A 17854-nucleotide genomic window follows, 5' to 3' on the forward strand; every position below is an offset into this window, starting at 1 on the left:
CCTTATTGACAACTTGAGTCCATGGCTTCGTGTGGTCTACGCCTCACTCGAAACCTACCATCAGATCTTACCAACTGATATCGGGACGCATCTCATCAGGTCGCTGTTTTCCAGTCGTTTACTCTCCAACTGATATGATGACTAGCCCCGAAGCGGCGTTGCAGGCGATGTCGTGTTATTAGGAAATGCACTTTAGTCCGTCGTCTGCTGCCATAACCCATTCGTGTCAAATTTCGTGGCACTGTTGGGTTGGGTTGTTTGAGGGGAAGAGACGAGACAGTGAGGTCATCGGTCTCGTCGGATTGGGAAAGGATGGGGAAGGAAGTCGTCCGTGCCCTTTCAAAGGAACTACCCCGGCATTTGCCTGGATCGATTTAGGGAAATCACGGAAAACCTAAATCAGGATGGCCGGACGCAGGACTGAACCGTCGTCGCACTGTCCTAACAGATACTTTTGTCCTATGTTCCACATTGATTTTTGCTGTTATTTGAGGCAGTGTTGCCTATCTGTTAGCATTGACAAATCTACACAAACGCCGCTGCCTACGGCCGTTAACTAAATGCCATCGGCCACTGCGTTTTCCGTGGTGAGGCAATGACCGAAATTTGGTAATATTGACACACTCTTGAATCCGTGGATTTCGGAATACTGACTCGTCTAACGATTTTCGAAATGGAATGTACCATGCGTCTATATTCCAACTACCATTCCGCGTTCAAAGCCTGTCAGTTTCCATTGTGCGGCCATAATCACAACGAAACTCTTCTCTCATGAATCACCTGAGTACAAATGACAACAGCTACATCAATGCACTGCCCATTTGTAACTTGCGTACGCGATACCACCACCACCTGGTAGTTTGATCATCACGCATATGGGATTGGTTCCCAAGTATGTGAGTGGCTCGGAGACTTCTTAAGTAATAGAACCCAGTACGTTGTCCTCGATGGTGAGTGTTCATCGGAGGTAAGGGTATCATCTGGAGTGCCCCAGGGAAGTGTGGTAGGTCCGCTGTTGTTTTCTATCTACATAAATGATCTTTTGGATAGGGTGAATAGCAATGTGCGGCTTTTTTGCTGATGATGCTGTGGTGTACGGGAAGGTGTCGTCGTTGAGTGACTGTAGGAGGATACAAGATGACTTGGACATGATTTGTGATTGATGTAAAGAATGGAAACTAACTCTAAATATAGATAAACGTAAATTAATGCAGATGAATAGGAAAAAGAATCCTGTAATGTTAGAATACTCCATTAGTAGTGTACCGCTTGACACAGTCACGTCGATTAAATATTTGGGCGTAACATTGCAGAGCGATATGAAGTGCGACAAGCATGTAATGGCAGTTGTGGGGAAGGTGGATAGTCGTCTTCGGTTCATTGGTAGAATTTGGGAAGATGTGGTTCATCTGTAAAGAGTCCGCTTACAAAACACTAACACGACCTATTCTTGAGTACTGCTCGAACGTTTGGGATCCCTATCAGGTCGAATAGAGGGAGGACATAGAAGCAATTCAGAGGCGGGCTGCTAGATTTCTTACTGGTAGGTTTGATCATCACGCGAGTGTTACGGAAATGCTTCAGGAACTCGGGTGGGAGTCTCTAGAGGAAAGGTGGCGTTATTTTCGTGAATCGCTACTGAGGAAATTTAGAGAACCAGCATTTGAGGCTGACTGCAGTACAATTTTACTGCCGCCAACTTATATTTCGCGAGAAGTCCACAAAGATAAGACAAGAGAGATTAGGGCTCGTACAGAGGCATATAGGCAATCATTTTTCTTTCGTTCTGTTTGGGAGTGGAACAGGGAGAGAAGATGCTAGTTGTGGTACGAGGCAACCTCCGCCACGCACCTTATGGTGGAGTGCGGAGTATGTATGTGGATGCAGATGTAGATATAGACCTGCATATGTGCATATCGTTATCCCATGTATTTTGTCACCTCAGCGTATACAGCAACATGCAGCCATTATAACTCAAAGTGAATCACTCGGGGAAGGAACGCAAATGTGAACAGACCACTTGTGTGTACTCTGCAACTATTACAAAAACTTGAGAATACTCCCTAACGCCTCTAAGAGTGAGATGTGTCTCTTTCATCCAAACAATTGTATAAACATGTAATCGTGGCATTCGATGAGAAACGAGTACGACGCGACTTCTGCCCTAAATCTCTCTGTGTTGTATTAGACAACTGATTTACACACTACTCGGCGACGCAAATTGATAACTCGGCCGAAGTAGCAACTAAATAGGTCACGTGACGAGATAAACTCAAGTTGCTGCCATTGTTACCTCGTAGTGGGTACATGGAAAGGAACTGCGAGAAATTGTCTTCGGGGAAAGTTTATACAATTCTGTACAGTAAATGGCATAACACCATTGATAAATGTAGAGTATGAACAGAAGTCTGTTGCTAAGGCAGAATATTCAAAATTTCGGGGTATGTGCATTGATGAGAAATTGAATTAGAAGGAACACATAGATGATCTGAAACGGTTAGGTTCAGCTACTTATGCCATTAAGGTTATTGCAAATTTTGGTGATAAACATATCAGTAAATTAGCCTACTATACCTATTTTCATTCACTGCTGTTACATTGCACCATATTTTGGGGCAATGCGTCACTAAGAGAGAAAGTATTCATTGCACAAAAGCGTGTAATCAGAATAACAGCTGGAGCCCATCCAAGATCATCTTGCAGACATTTATTTAAGGAACTCGGGTATTCACAGTTCCTTCGCACTTATGAAATCAGTTATTAGTAACCCCTCCCTAGTTCAAAAACAACAGCGAAGTGCATAGCTACAGTACTAGAAGAAGGGATGATATTCACTACTCTGGATTAAGTCTCACTTTGGCACAGCAAGGGGTGAATTGCTGCCACAAAAATCGTTAGTCATTTGCCAAATAGGATTAGAAGTCTGACAGATAGCGAACGAACATTTAAAAGCAAATTAAAAGAATTCCTGAATGACAACTCCTTCTACTCAACAGATGAATTTTTAGATATCAAGTAAAAACTGTAAAGAAAAGTATTATTATTTTGTGTAAAGAAAATTTATGTTAAAGTGACACGTTCTACACCATTACGAAATGTCGTATTCATGATCTAAGGAACAAGTATTACTGTATGTACTTATATGTCTGTAGCGAAAACTTGCTGTGAACGTCGTTAGTTTTCTGGCAATGAGAGAAAGAAAGTTGTGATAGTACCGACAGAGAAGTCGACGAATGTGCAAGCCAGGCAAAAGTTATGGAGGTAAATGGTGTACAAATTATAGAAGAAGGGACACGAGGGCGATTGGAGCAAAATTCAGCTACCTGCCCCAACGGTGAATTAGTCAGATTCATACAAAAAATATTTCATTGATGACATAGGTACAAGTCATTTTATGAACACACTAACGCAATGTCATCTTTGAAAAAACATTATAGATTTTATCGTTCAGAACTGGTTTTCCAGGGTAGCAAAGAAACGCTCAGCAAAAATGTTCCATCTATTATATTTGTTTTTGAAAGGTTCCAGAATGAACAAGTCATTTTGTGCTGATTTGCAAAAAGAAGCACCAGAGTTAAAGCAGCCAGTGGTTTACTTACGTGAAACGTGGAGTCGTACACACTACAGTACACTGTGTGGAGAGTATCGTAGCACAACAGGGCCAACCATTGCTGTGAATGCAGAGTTTCATTTCATGTTAACTTCTTCTCTATCACCAAAATAGGAAAACTTGGGACTGTTGTGTAGGAATGGAGAGAAAAATTTAAAAATATGTAATGGCATTCATTAAGGAGCAACAACTTTTTATTCTTCATTTCATTGAGAAAAGTGCGCAAGAAAATAATTCCAATCATACACTTAGATCTAGAAGCTATTAAACTGGTCGGGAATTTTGCAACGAATAGGATCCGTAGTCGTAATATGTCTAGCATCTCGCTCTCTAGCCCGAAAAAATAACGGTGTTTGCTTGTGTTATTAGTAAATGACCGGCGTGCCTTACCTAGCCTGATGCTAGCCTTTTCGAGGTAATGCTCTTCGGCGTGTTCATCGTCAATTTCGTTGCTCTTTTGTTCAAGCATATTTTCCGTTGGCGTCACACCACTGAGTGGGCTTTCCAATAAAGGAAAAAATTGAGATGATTATTAGGAATCAAAACAAGGATCTCGGCACTACTAGCCTAAAACGGTAACAACTAAACTGGGCGGTCGGTTTTCTGCTATGCCTGCGATATTAGCCTTTACTATTAGGAAATTATGTGACTTGAAAGGCCGTTTATAACATCAAAAATTCTTTAACGACTACTGGAGGAGAGATACTTTCACAGGAGAGGAAAATGAAGCATAATAAAATCCGTCGGCATAGATTCGAACCGAGATTCGGCATTATCGTGCGAAACTGAAATAGTAGACGACGAAGCAACAGACACAGTTGTGGAAAACAGCAACGTCACCGGGGAACTAGTTTTACGGATATTGCAAGCAAAGTATCGTGAGCAGCCAAGATGCGATATACTGTAATTATTTGTCACTTCAAACGCCGGAGGATGCAAACTAGTAGCACGTTTCAGGGCTGCGCCTGCGTGTACGCTGTTATTGCGCTCCTCCTGGCTTCTTGAGCGTAAACACGACGGTGCCGCCACTCCAGCCAGGTAAGCCAGGCAATTTGTTGGGACAACATGATAGGATCGAGGAAAAACCCTTCACGTTCCAGCAACTGCTATGGTCTATTCGACTATGGATATTGTGCTGTCGTGTGGTTTAAAAAGTGCATACATAAAAAACTAAGACGAGCAAATGAATTAAAACGTGAGGATAATAAGTGGTGCCTTAAAACCTACCTCAAAGCTAGGTTGTTCGTGTTCGGCAACAGTGCTCTAGCTGAGCAGAGACCAGAAAAGATACCTTTGTGGATGCGGGAAAAAACTCTGTGGCTCTGGCCGACCGCAAAGCCTCCCCATCCAATTGAGCATTAAGGAGCAACCACAACGCTGATTGTAATCCCAGAAACCAGTCTGGTAAAATATCACAGAACCAAATTTCAGTGAGCAAATAGTGCAGAATGGAAGAAGAGATAGACAAGTATCAAGCAATTACAAGGAATCACTTGAGTGCGAGGTCGTAACAGCCCAATGATGCTTACGGCATTGAACGCCCCACATATTGTCTACCATGCAATCTGTACCTACAGACAGGAAAATTGCGCAGGTCGCACCAGTGTTTAAGAAGGGTAGTAGAAGTAATCCATCGAACTACAGACCTATATCATTGACGTCGGTTTGCAGTAGGGTTTTGGAGCATATACTGTATTCAAACATTATGAATCACCTCGAAGGGAACGATCTATTGATACGTAATCAGCATGGTTTCAGAAAACATCGTTCTTGTGCAACGCAGTTACCTCTTTATTCGCACGTAGTAATGGCCGTTATCGACAGGGGATCTCAAGTTGATTCCGTATTTCCAGCTTTTGACACCATTCCTCACAAGTGACTTCTAATCAAGCTGCGGGCTTATGGGGTATCGTCTCAGTTGTGAGGCTGGATTCGTGATTTCCTGTCAGGAAGGTCGCCGTTCGTAGTAATAGACGGCAAATTATCGAGTAAAACTGAAGTGTATCAGGTGTTCCCGAGGGAAGCGTCCTGGGACCTCTGCTGTTCCTGATCTATATAAATGACCTGGGTGACAATCTGAGCAGTTCTCTTAGGTTGTTCGCAGATGATGCTGTAATTTACGGTCTAGTAAGGTCATCCGAAGACCAGTATCAGTTGCGAAGCGATTTAGAAAAGATTGCTGTATGGTGTGTCAGGTGGCAGTTGACGCTGAATAACGAAAAGTGTGAGGTGATCCACGTGAGTTCCAAAAGAAATCCGTTGGAATTCAATTACTCGATAAATAGTACTATTCTCAAGGCTGTCAATTCAACTAAGTACCTGGGTGTAAAAATTACGAACAACTCCAGTTGGAAAGACCACATAGATAATATTGTGGGGAAGGCGAGCCAAAGGTTGAGTTTCATTGGCAGGACAGTTAAAAGATGTAACATGTCCACTAAAGAGACAGCTTACACTACACTTGTTCGCCCTCTGTTAGAATATTGCTGCGCGGTGTGGGATCCTTACCAGGTGGGATTGACGGAGGACATCGGAAGGGTGCAAAAAAAGGGCAGCTCGTTTTGTATTATTACGTAATAGGGGAGAGAGTGTGGCAGATTTCAGTCACCAACTTTCTCTACCGAAAGCGAAAATATTTTGTTGAGCCCAACCTACATAGGTAGGAATGATCATCAAAATAAAATAAGAGAAATCAGAGCTCGAACAGAAAGGTTTAGGTGTTCGTTTTTCCCGCGTGCTGTGCGGGAGTGGAATGGTAGGGAGATAGTATGATTGTGGTTCGATGAACCCTCTGCCAAGCACTTAAATGTGAATTGCAGAGTAATGATGTAGATGTAGATATTGGCTGCTAATGGCCGAAAAGGGCTTGGCTGGAAATATCCGGTAGTGAGCACAATATTAGGCTACGGAGCGAAGTTGAACTACATAGTCGAAGAGAAACTCACAACAGTGTTACAACGCTAGTGCTGTTGGTACAAAGCGGAGCAATGGCAACGATAAACAAAACAAACGTTGCATTGTATATACATCAGTTGCCCATGTGCACATTTTATCACAAAGGAACCCAAGGAATTCCGCAGAGTGAGAAAGAAGTCGGAGATGCAAGAAGAGTCGGTGGAAAGTGTGGTACCATATACTCTCGACCGTGCGGACAGTGACGGCGATACGTGCTTAAGAAGTAGAAGTGATGCTGAGAGAGTTGTCGAGCCTTGTAGTTTATCTTCCTTCTCGGACAGGGAGCCACAAATCCCGTCTCCAGTGAAATTTAATCAAGGACAATCGTTTTCCAAGGACAGGGTACTAAACATAATTACGTACATGGAAAATGATCCGCACCGTAGTAAGAAAAGACAGTTATGAACAGGTTTCGAATAAGTCCGTAGCAGTATAACCGTGTATTGCGTATGAAAAGCTACGGATATTGAAGGAAGGACAAGGCACAGTTGGTACAGAAAATGATCTTTAGAGTTTCAATCTACAGGGTGTGCACGACAGTGACGTACTACGTTATTTAATCAAATTGGGCTCCACAAGTATTACAGTGATTTCAAGGAAAAATGTGTATGGTTGCATAACTTCAAACAGTGCTACAGAGTTGGCAGACCTGAGATAACGGGCAGGCCGGAGTGGCCGTGTGGTTCTAGGCGCTACAGTCTGCAACCAAGCGACCGATACGGTCGCAGGTTCGAATCCTGCCTCGGGCATGGATGTGTGTGATGTCCTTAGGTTAGTTAGGTTTAATTAGTTCTAAGTTCTAGGCGACTGATGACCTTAGAAGTTAAGTCCTATAGTGCTCAGAGCCATTTTTGAACCATGAACACCCCAAATTTTTCAACAAGATCACTAAAATAATTTATTCATGCAGATGATTTCGACAATTCTCTGTTGCCATACTCGGATCTACGCTTAAATCATTTTTTTTGTCGAGATAACGAAATTTCAAGTAAAGCATCAACTTGACAGTGCACAGAAAACTGCAAAATCCGCCCGAATATCTGTAGATGAGATAAACCAACTTATGCCGTCGTTCAATGAGGAATTTGATTCCAACTCCGACCAATCTGGATTTGAAGAGGAAATGCATTTGAAGCCAACCCTGGTAAACAGAGGTAATAAGAGAGCTGTATTAAAACCAAGTAACATCAATGCCTTAACTCATTTGTATACAATTATGAGGACTCTTAATCTGGATGGTAAATTTGCTGGAAAGTTACTTATTGTGGTGTGAAAAGTTGGAAGTGCTCTGCCCCTACGATTCTTTTTTCGTGAGCGTGATCTTGCAAGGGCAGTGGGGAACATTTCGTCATAACAAGTAAGTGTGGTGAAATGGGCGTAGGAGAATTAGAACTATGGTATGAGCACTGTTTTTGGCCAGCGGCTGATCAATATAACTTGCTTTTCCTTGATTTCGGATCTGCATACAAAAGTCATACTCATTTACAGCAAACTATCCATGAACACCAGCCGGCCAGAGTGGCCGAGCGGTTCTAGGCTCTTCAGTCTGGAACCGCTCTACCGCTACGGTCGCAGGTTTGTATCCTGCCTCGGACATGGATGTGTGTGATGTCCTTAGGTTACTTAGGTTTAAGTAGTTCTACGTTCTAGGGGACTGATGACGTCAGAAGTTAAGTCCTATAGTGCTCAGAGCCATTTTTGAACCATGAACACCCAAAATTTTTCAAGAAGACCACTTAAATAATTTATTCATGCAGATGATTTCGACGATTCTCTGTTGCCATACTCGGATCTATGTTTACATCATTACATAATCACCTCCTTCAGCACTGAAGTGGTGCTGTACAGTGTATGTCCATGTTGGTATCGTGAGCTATACTAGAAGTCGGCTTGTAATGACGTAATCATAGCTGAAGATGGCAACAGAGAATTGTCGAGTCCGGTCATCTATATGAATAAATGATTTTAGCGTTCAAAATTTTTTCATTGTTCACAATGCTATAGGTTGCCTCCACGCTGATGATGTCAGAAGTGCGCAAACTATTCCTCCTGAAATGTATGTAACATTGCAATTCTAATGGTTCGAATGGCTCTAAGCACTATGGGACTTAACTCCTCAGGTCATCAGTCCCCTAGAACTTAGAACTACTTAAACGTAACTAACCTAAGAGCATCACACACATCCATGCCCGAGGCAGGATTCGAACCTGCGATCGTAGTGGTCGCGCGGTTCCAGACTGAAGCGCCTAGAACCACTCGGCCACTCCGGCTGGCGCTCACTTTGGTGCGCCACTTTTTAGTCGGTGTTCATGTTACAAGCTCATAGTTTGTTTTGAACATTTCTTAATATCGACGATGTCCATTTTGTGAGGCATAATACATAAATCCCACAAAAGGTTGAGCTCTGCACCTCCCGGACACTCACTTTCTGTCGTCCTCCTGATACACATAGGGAGTCATCAGCAGCTAATATTTTTCCTCCTATAATTTTTAACACAACACTTTCAAATGAGCTTACTAAAGCTTGAACTTGCGACCTCGCTATCATAGGTTTCCTTGATAGATATCACAGATACGACGTAAGAACCTACGGGAATGAACCTTCGGGAACGCTGAACAGAATAAGAGAAATCTGTGTGCGATGCAATTCGGTCATGTATAGCTGAGGTGTTCCATTTTCTGATTACCACAGTTATTTTTTCTCTCTATTTGCAATCACGCAATAGACTGATCAAACCAGCATGTTTGTAGGCACTTTAAACTAGATGGAAATCATACAGCGACAAACACCACTCCTTTGTGATATATGTGGGTCTGTTCTTTCCGACATGTATAACGTTGCTCTGTAGCTCAAAACGTTTGATCGACAGACAGACATACATTCTTTACACTCATCAGAAAAAGTAGCAAATGCATGTACCAGAATCGATAGCAGGCCCTCTCGTATTTGTATTATATTTAAAGTCCGTTAAATAATGATAATGTAAGAAATGGAACGTAATAACTAATGGCGTCGGACAAATAGCACGAAGCAGCTTATAGCATCAAAGTAAACAGACATAAGTTTCAAAGGTTTTATCGATGACTTTTGGAAGAAAATTTTAAACATCACCAACATGGATCTGCCTTGAAATTTAGTATTTTCTTTCAACTGAAAAGGAGGAGGAGGAGATTACTGTTTAACGTCCCGTCGACAACGAGGTCATTAGAGACGGAGCGCAAGCTCGGATTAGGGAAGGATGGGGAAGGAAATCGGCCGTGCTCTTTCTAAGGAACCATCCCGGAATTTGCCTAAAGTGATCTAGGGAAATCACGGAAAACCTAAATCAGGATGGCCGGAAGCGGGATTGAACCGTCGTCCACCCGAATGCGAGTCCTGTGCGCTAACCACTGCGCCACCTCGCTCTGTTCTTTCAACTGGTCAGTGATGGAATGTAATTGGGTTACTCTGACAATTATTATCAATCCTCTGCTAAGTTGCAGTCCAGTAAATAAGGCGTTAGAGACACCGTGATTGACTGAAGACTCGGTGGATAGTACACATTCTTAAGCGGGTTTTCTCTGTCTATAAGCAGATGGAGTGACATCTCTATAGGCAGACTAAATTTATGTTGTGGATTCATACATACAATCCAGTGAATACGGTTATGGAATTACTCTACAACACCAAAAACAGTCTGACCGACAGACAGAGATTCTCGCCTCGCGTAGTTCATGAATAGTTCTAGTTGAAGACGAAAAACAAACATGTTGGACGACTCCTTCGAGTAACAAAGTGTATATCTGATCACTGCGACTGTGAAACTTAAAACGAGGGAACTGCCATCTGCCGGATTTGGAACTTAATTAGTATATTCATCGACAGTCATTCGGTAGGAAAGACAGAAAAAACACTATAAATGTCAAACCGTAACTGAACGTGAATTTTCGTAGATTAGAGATTAGATTAGTACTTGTTCCATAGATCATGAATACGACACTTCGTAATGATGTGGAACGTGTCAGGTTATAAAAGTTGTCTATACAAGATATTACATTAAACAAAATATTACATGACACTTAATTTTTTGTGGGGGTTGGGGAAATTACCCACTTACTATATCCAAAAATTCATCTAATGAGTAGAAGGGGTTGCCATTAAGAAATTCTTTTAATTTCCTTTTAAATACTTTTGATGCTATTAGGTAAGTGATCAAAGACTTTTGTGGCAACATAATTTACGCCCTTCTGAGCCAAAGTTAGATTTAACCTTGAGTACTGAAGATTATCCTTTCTCCTAGTATTGTAGCCATGTACACTGCTATTACTTTTGAATTCGCTCGGACTTTTAATGATAAATTTCATAAGTGAATATACATACTGTGAGGCTACAGTGAAGATCTCTAGCTCTTTAAATAAGTGTCTGCAGGATGATCTTGGATGAGCTCCAGCAATTATTCTGATTACACGCTTTTGTGCAATGAACTCTCTTTTACTCAACGATGAGTTACCCCAGAATATGATGCCATACGAAAGCAGAGAATGAAAAGAGGCATAGTAAGCTAATTTACTGATATGTATATCGCCAAAATTTGGAATGACCCTAATAGCATAAGTAGCTGAACTCAAACGTTTGAGCTGATCCTCTGTGTGATTTTTCCAGTTCAACCCCTCATCATTGCATACACCTAGATATTTTGAATATTCTACCTTAGCTACCAATTTATGATCGAAGTCTATATTTATTAATGGTGTCATTCCATTTACTGTGTGGAACTGTATATACTGTGTTTTGTCAAAGTTTTATGAGAGCCCATTTGCAGAGAACCACTTAATGATATTCTGAAAAACATCGTTTACAATTTCACCAGTCACATACCCCTGCAGATGCATACAAGCTTTCAAGATGGACGCAAATACGTCCGTACGGTCTATTTTAAATACGATGGGATTTGGGGGTGCGGGGGGGGGGGGGGGAGAAGTGGGTAAAGCAAAATTTTTAATCGTGATACAGGGTGTTTCAAAAATGACCGGTATATTTGAAACGGCAATAAAAACTAAACGAGCAGCGATAGAAATACACCGTTTGTTGCAATATGCTTGGGACAACAGTACATTTTCAGGCGGACAGACTTTCGAAATTACAGTTGTTACAATTTTCAACAACAGATGGCTCTGCAAGTGATGTGTTAGATATAGAAGACAACGCAGTCTGTGGGTGCGCCATTCTGTACGTCGTCTTTCTGCTGTAAGCGTGTGCTGTTCACAACGTGCAAGTGTGCTGTGGACAACATGGTTTATTCCTTAGAACAGAGGATTTTTCTGGTGTTGAATTCCACCGCCTAGAACACAGTGTTGATGCAACAAGACGAAGTTTTCAACGGAGGTTTAGTGTAACCAAAGGATCGAAAAGCGATACAATAAAGGATCTGTTTGAAATATTTCAACGGACTCCGAACGTGACGGATGAACGTGCTGGAAAGGTAGGGCGACCGCGTACGTCAACCACAGAGGGCAACGCGCAGCTAGTGCAGCAGGTGATCCAACAGCGGCCTCGGGTTTCCGTTCGCCGTGTTGCAGCTGCGGTCCACATGACGCCAACGTCCACGTATCGTCTCATGCGCCAGAGTTTACACCTCTAACCATACAAAATTCAAACGCGGCAACCCCTCAGCGCCGCTACCATTGCTGCACGAGAGACATTCGCTAACCATATAGTGCACAGGATTGATGACGGCGATATGCATGTGAGCAGCATTTGGTTTACTGACGAAGCTTATTTTTACCTGGACGGCTTCGTCAATAAACAGAACTGGCGCATATGGGGAACCGAAAAGCCCCATGTTGCACTCCCATCGTCCCTGCATCCTCCAAAAGTACTGGTCTGGGCCGCAATTTCTTCCAAAGGAATCATTGGCCCATTTTTTTCAGATCCGAAACGATTACTGCATCACGCTACCTGGACATTCTTCGTGAATTTGTGGCGGTACAAACTGCCTTAGACGACACTGCGAACACCTCGTGGTTTATGCAAGATGGTGCCCGGCCACCTCGCACGGCCGACGTCTTTAATTTCCTGAATGAATATTTCGATGATCGTGTGATTGCTTTGGGCTATCCGAAACATACAGGAGGCGGCGTGGATTGGCCTCCCTATTCGCCAGACATGAACCCCTGTGACTTCTTTCTGTGGGGACACTTGAAAGACCAGGTGTACCGCCAGAATCCAGAAACAATTGAACAGCTGAAGCAGTACATCTCATCTGCATGTGAAGCCATTCCGCCAGACACGTGGTCAAAGGTTTCGGGTAATTTCATTCAGAGACTACGCCATATTATTGTTACGCATGGTGGATATGTGGAAAATATCGTACTATAGAGTTTCCCAGACCACAGCGCCATCTTTTGTTGACAATTGTAACTACGGTAATTTCGAAAGTTTGTCTGCCTGAAAATGTACTGTTGACCCAAGCATATTGCAACAAACGGTGTATTTCTATCGCTGCTCGTTTAGTTTGTATTGCCGTTTCAAATATACCGGTCATTTTTGAAACACCCTGTAAGTGTGGTAGTATCTCACAGAGGTTTGACCGCTAAGTTGATCAGAGGCGCGTGCTCGTGCCTTCTCGAGGACGAGCGGACAGTGAAGTGGTCGGTAGGCTACCGGTGACAAGGTGGCCAGTTATATGAAGGCACTTCGGTTCAATACAAAGTGGGTTTGCAAGCCGTTGCTTGCTTTAATCATAAGTATCTGACTGAGTGGTGATAAATGTTATCTTCTCGATAACCTTCAAATCGTGAGCTACACAGCTAAATATTATACATGAATTAGTGAGTTTACTCATGACACTTTTATTTCCCAGGGAAGCGTCCTGGGACCTCTGCTGTTCCTGGTCTATATAAATGACGTGGGTGACAATCTGAGCAGTTCTCTTATGTTGCTCGCAGATAATGCTGTAATTTACCGTCTAGTAAGGTCATCCGAAGACCAGTATCAGTTGCAAAGCGATTTAGAAAAGATTGCTGTATGGTGAGGCTGGTAGCAGTTGACGCTAAATAACGAAAGGTGTGAGGTGATCCACATGAGTTCCAAAAGAAATCCGTTGGAATTCGATTACTCGATAAATAGTACAATTGTAAAGGCTGTCAATTCAACTAAGTACCTGGGTGTTAAAATTACGAATAACTTTAGTTGGAAAGACCACATAGATAATATTGTGGGGAAGGCGAGCCAAAGGTTGCGTTTCATTGGCAGGACACTTATAAGATACAACAAGTCCACTAAAGAGACAGCTTACACTACACTCGTTCGTCCTATGTTAGAATATTGCTGCACGGTGTGGGATCCTTATCGGGTGGGATTGACGGAGGACATCGAAAGGGTGCAAAAAAAAAAAAAAAAAAAAAAAAATGGCAGCTCGTTTTGTATTATCACGTAATAGGGGAGAGAGTGTGGCAGATATGATACGCGAGTTGGGATGGAAGTCATTAAAGCAAAGACGTTTTTCGTCGTGGCGAGATCTATTTACGAAATTTCAATCACCTACCTTCTCTTCCGAATGCGAAAATATTTTGTTGAGCCCAACCTACATAGCTAGGAATGATCATCAAAATAAAGTAAGAGAAATGAGAGCTCGAACAGAAAGGTTTGGGTGTTCGTTTTTCCCGCGCGCTGTTCGGGAGTGGAATGGTAGAGAGATAGTATGATTGTGGTTCGATGAACCCTCTTCATGTAGATGTGGTCACCTTCACAACTCAGATTTATAATGTAATTAATTAATTTAATAAGATTGAATCTTAAATTGCTATTGTACCAATGTACCACCACAATAAAGAAAGAGTGAAGAGCTTGGGGTATATGAATAAGAACAGTGACGTATTTAGGTTAACAAAATAATGACATGTTTTATTAATCCTTTTGTAACTACAATTATCTGGTAAGTCTTACACGAAAGAGACAAACGCAAATCGGAAAAGAAATGGTATGATTGGCACAGCATACAATGGGGTGGAAGCTGTAAAACTTGTCCTCTGATTTACTTCCTTTTACAAGGCAATATGACTTCGTTTACATAAATGTCGTGTGAGGCCCATTTCAAATGGAATCAACTACCACCAAGTATGCAGAAACTGAGGACAGCGAGCTGTGAATGTTATTTAATAACCCTACGCTAGTGCAGCAGTATTTTACCCTTTCACCTGCATACAGGCGACAGCAGAAAACGGCGCGCTGTGAGATGTAGCGGTGTGATGCGGCAGCTGTAACGTTCTGACACGTCCACGAAAATTTGCAAACTACGCACTCTAGTGTGATTATCAGAACGCGGGAAATTTCCGTATCAGAGCCCTCAAACCCTAGCAGATTTCGGAGTGAGGTGCACCCATTCGCTGGTCTGGCCAAATCAGTTTGACACACACAGGCACGATTGTGTGTGCTGTAATCGTCAAACGTCTGATGGCTGACTCAGGACGAGTAAGTTCGCCCTCGTAACACATGATATGTTCGAGATGATGTGCAGTTCCACTGTCAGCAGAGTTGAAAATTGCCACTGGCTCTTGGCCCACCACAAGATACGGACCACAAGACTCAGCCACTTGTGAAAGACCTGAAATTCTCCAGCAGTGAAGGCCCAGAAGATGGGAAAGAAACACGACCACTATCCACCAAGACTCGGTACAGGAGCCGAATCAGCAAAAACGAAACCACCCCTCACATTGCAGAAACCAATCTAACTATCCTCTGCTCATTGAATCTTCCCTCCTGACAGTTCTGTTGGCCTGATAGCCAATCCAGACAAAGCACTAGAATTCCCACACCTATGCTGGGGAAGCAAGGCTCCCGTCTGCATTTCTTGAAAGGAGATAATGAGCAACTCTGAATCTCCCTTGTCTGAAAGAAGAAGATTTTAGACTAGGAAGGCGTCGTTCTCACGTTAAGGATGGCCAAATTTTGGCAAAAAACATTTACCTAGATCTGGCCACAGTTCCTCACACCAGCTAGTCTGTCCGTATCATACCAGCTTCTAACATGACATTGCACCAAGTTTTATGACCTTCCCTCCAGTTGCACAAAAGCTCAGTTTATAGCAGTCTATCTTAAATGGCTTCCTGCACCAACTTTCTGCCAACTGGCTGCCTTCACGACGGGATGTCGCCTGGCCCAGATTTTGGGACCTAGCGCCCTTCTGTCCGACACTAAGTGGCAGGAGGAGCTGGCTTCAGCCAGGAGTCCCTCTGCAGGTACAAACCACTGAGCGCTGCTTCCTAGAGTGAATCACGCAGCCAGCTCGCTGCACTCAGTATTTATGGCCCCAAATTCATCTCTCTCACTGTTCTCCGTCGCCTCCACTACAGACCCTTGGGTAAAAGTTCTCTACAGGTTGCACATACAGTTACAACATTTCTGCCCACAATTCCCTCATGTGTAAAGTCATAAACCACACATAACAAATGTAATGCTGGGGAACACCGAGATCAGGACCTAAAATATGAACATTAATCTGACTGAAAATGTTGTTAAAGTGAGAGGGTGGTGTGCCACCCCTCGTTTTCTGCAGTACGATAGGTATCACTGTGTGGAGTGTGGAAATTTGTTTTGCATGTTTTTAAGGGAGCACTGCACTGTGTAGTATTTGTGTTATAGACTGTCTAATTATTTGCATACTGTCCTGATAGTTTACCTCCTGGCAATACTAAAATGCAAAGCAGTGGTGGCAGTTGTGAACTGTACTGAAGGTTAGATACAGTAGGCGGCCGCGGAAGCATAATGCTCCACTGGTCTAGTGCAGGCTTCACGAGTGGAACATATATATCTCTCTGTAGAAGTGTCCCAGTATTAATTTTTACAAATCCAGTGTAACCATATAGTGTTATGGGAGCTGATAGTTACGTCACACACTAAAAGTGCAGGTGATAAGTTCGTTTGAAACGAAATGTAGGGATACTGTGTGTTTCTAGATGTGGTGTGTCTTACTGGAAAAGAAGGACGTGGCTTTTTGCGGAGAAAATAGACAAAATTTCAACTAATCGCCTAAAAAATGTAAATAGTGTCATATATTGGTGTTCTCGCAGGGTATCAACTACGATATTAGTTGTTATACATTTAAAGTTCCTCATTTAAGTTTGTCTTCTCGTAAAGGTAGGTATTTTGTAATACTGGTAGGGAAAATCGATAAAATTTTAACCAATCGCCTGAAACTGTGAACACGATCATACGTTGGTGGGGACAGTTATTAAATCCATTTAAAGCCCACGTATATTACACGTGTTTATTAAAAATCTGTAAGTAGTATGTGTTGCCTTCAAAATTCGAGTTAGTCACGAAACCCTTATAACATGTATCTTGTGAAAAAGTGCAACAGAATTAGAAAATAGAAATAAAATGTGTATCTTTTTTAAAAAATCGCCTAGGGATGTGTCCCGTCAGCCGACTCCTTCTTTTAGTTAGGTTGTGCCGTAATTTTTTTTTTCAGAATTCGATTTAATACCTTTTCATCAGTTATACGATCTACCCACTCCTTCAGAAACATTGTTTACCATTACAGTTTAATAGTTTTTATTCTCTTCCTATCTCACCAGTTTATCATCCACGTTGCGACTCTCTCTCTCTCTCTCTCTCTCTCTCTCTCTCTAAGGCATGCAAGCACATGTAGTGGGAATGTAGTTGAACTGAGTTGTTTGTTGTTTGATAAGCTCCGGAATGTGTGTGTGTGTGTTTGTTTTCTTCTTTTTTTTAAATTTAAATTCTCATCAGTATGCACATACAATAACTTGTAAGATTCTGCCTTATTTACAAACTCCCGCTCATACTTCAACTTTATCATTGGTGTTGTGCTATTGGGGGCCCAGGATGGAATATTCTGCGTTTTTATTAATTAAGAGAGAGAATATTTGCAGGAATCAAGCGATAAGTCCTGTTAAACATATGCTTCACCATTATTTCTGTTACTCTATTAATATTTACATAGAGGATTGAATGAGAAGGAAATTGAGTACTGACCTTTTTGTAGTCCCATCAAGGCGTTGAGTCCCACCACCCAGATGTTTGCTTCCACTGCCGAGGAAGCTAGGAAGTCTAGGGACTCGAAGTTGTCACCGTACATAATGGAAAAGGCGCAGTCTTCAGTGAATGGGTCGTGTAAGGTCCTGTCAAGCTGAACATCAGTGGAGCGGCCGTGACGTATTTCTCGGATACTGTCTACGTCCACTGCAAATAAGAAACATAATGTCAACATGGGGAACTGCTCCAGGATGCTTGTATAACCATTTGAACAATTCAAACACGGAATCTGTACAAATAACAGTCTAGAG

The 17854-nt window shown here is 42.3% G+C and overlaps 1 protein-coding gene across 1 annotated transcript in view; it reads right to left on the bottom strand.

The window, feature by feature from the left end:
- LOC126298384 (inactive phospholipase C-like protein 1) overlaps positions 1-17854 on the bottom strand; it is a 1421164-nt gene that overhangs the window by 536149 nt on the left and 867161 nt on the right. The window contains exon 3 of the mRNA XM_049989691.1: positions 17544-17750. Within this exon, the coding sequence (XP_049845648.1) occupies positions 17544-17750 (207 nt within the window). The remainder of the gene's footprint in view (positions 1-17543; positions 17751-17854) is intronic.

The sequence above is a fragment of the Schistocerca gregaria genome, chromosome X (assembly GCF_023897955.1).
Source record: "Schistocerca gregaria isolate iqSchGreg1 chromosome X, iqSchGreg1.2, whole genome shotgun sequence".
Lineage (NCBI taxonomy): Eukaryota > Metazoa > Arthropoda > Insecta > Orthoptera > Acrididae > Schistocerca > Schistocerca gregaria.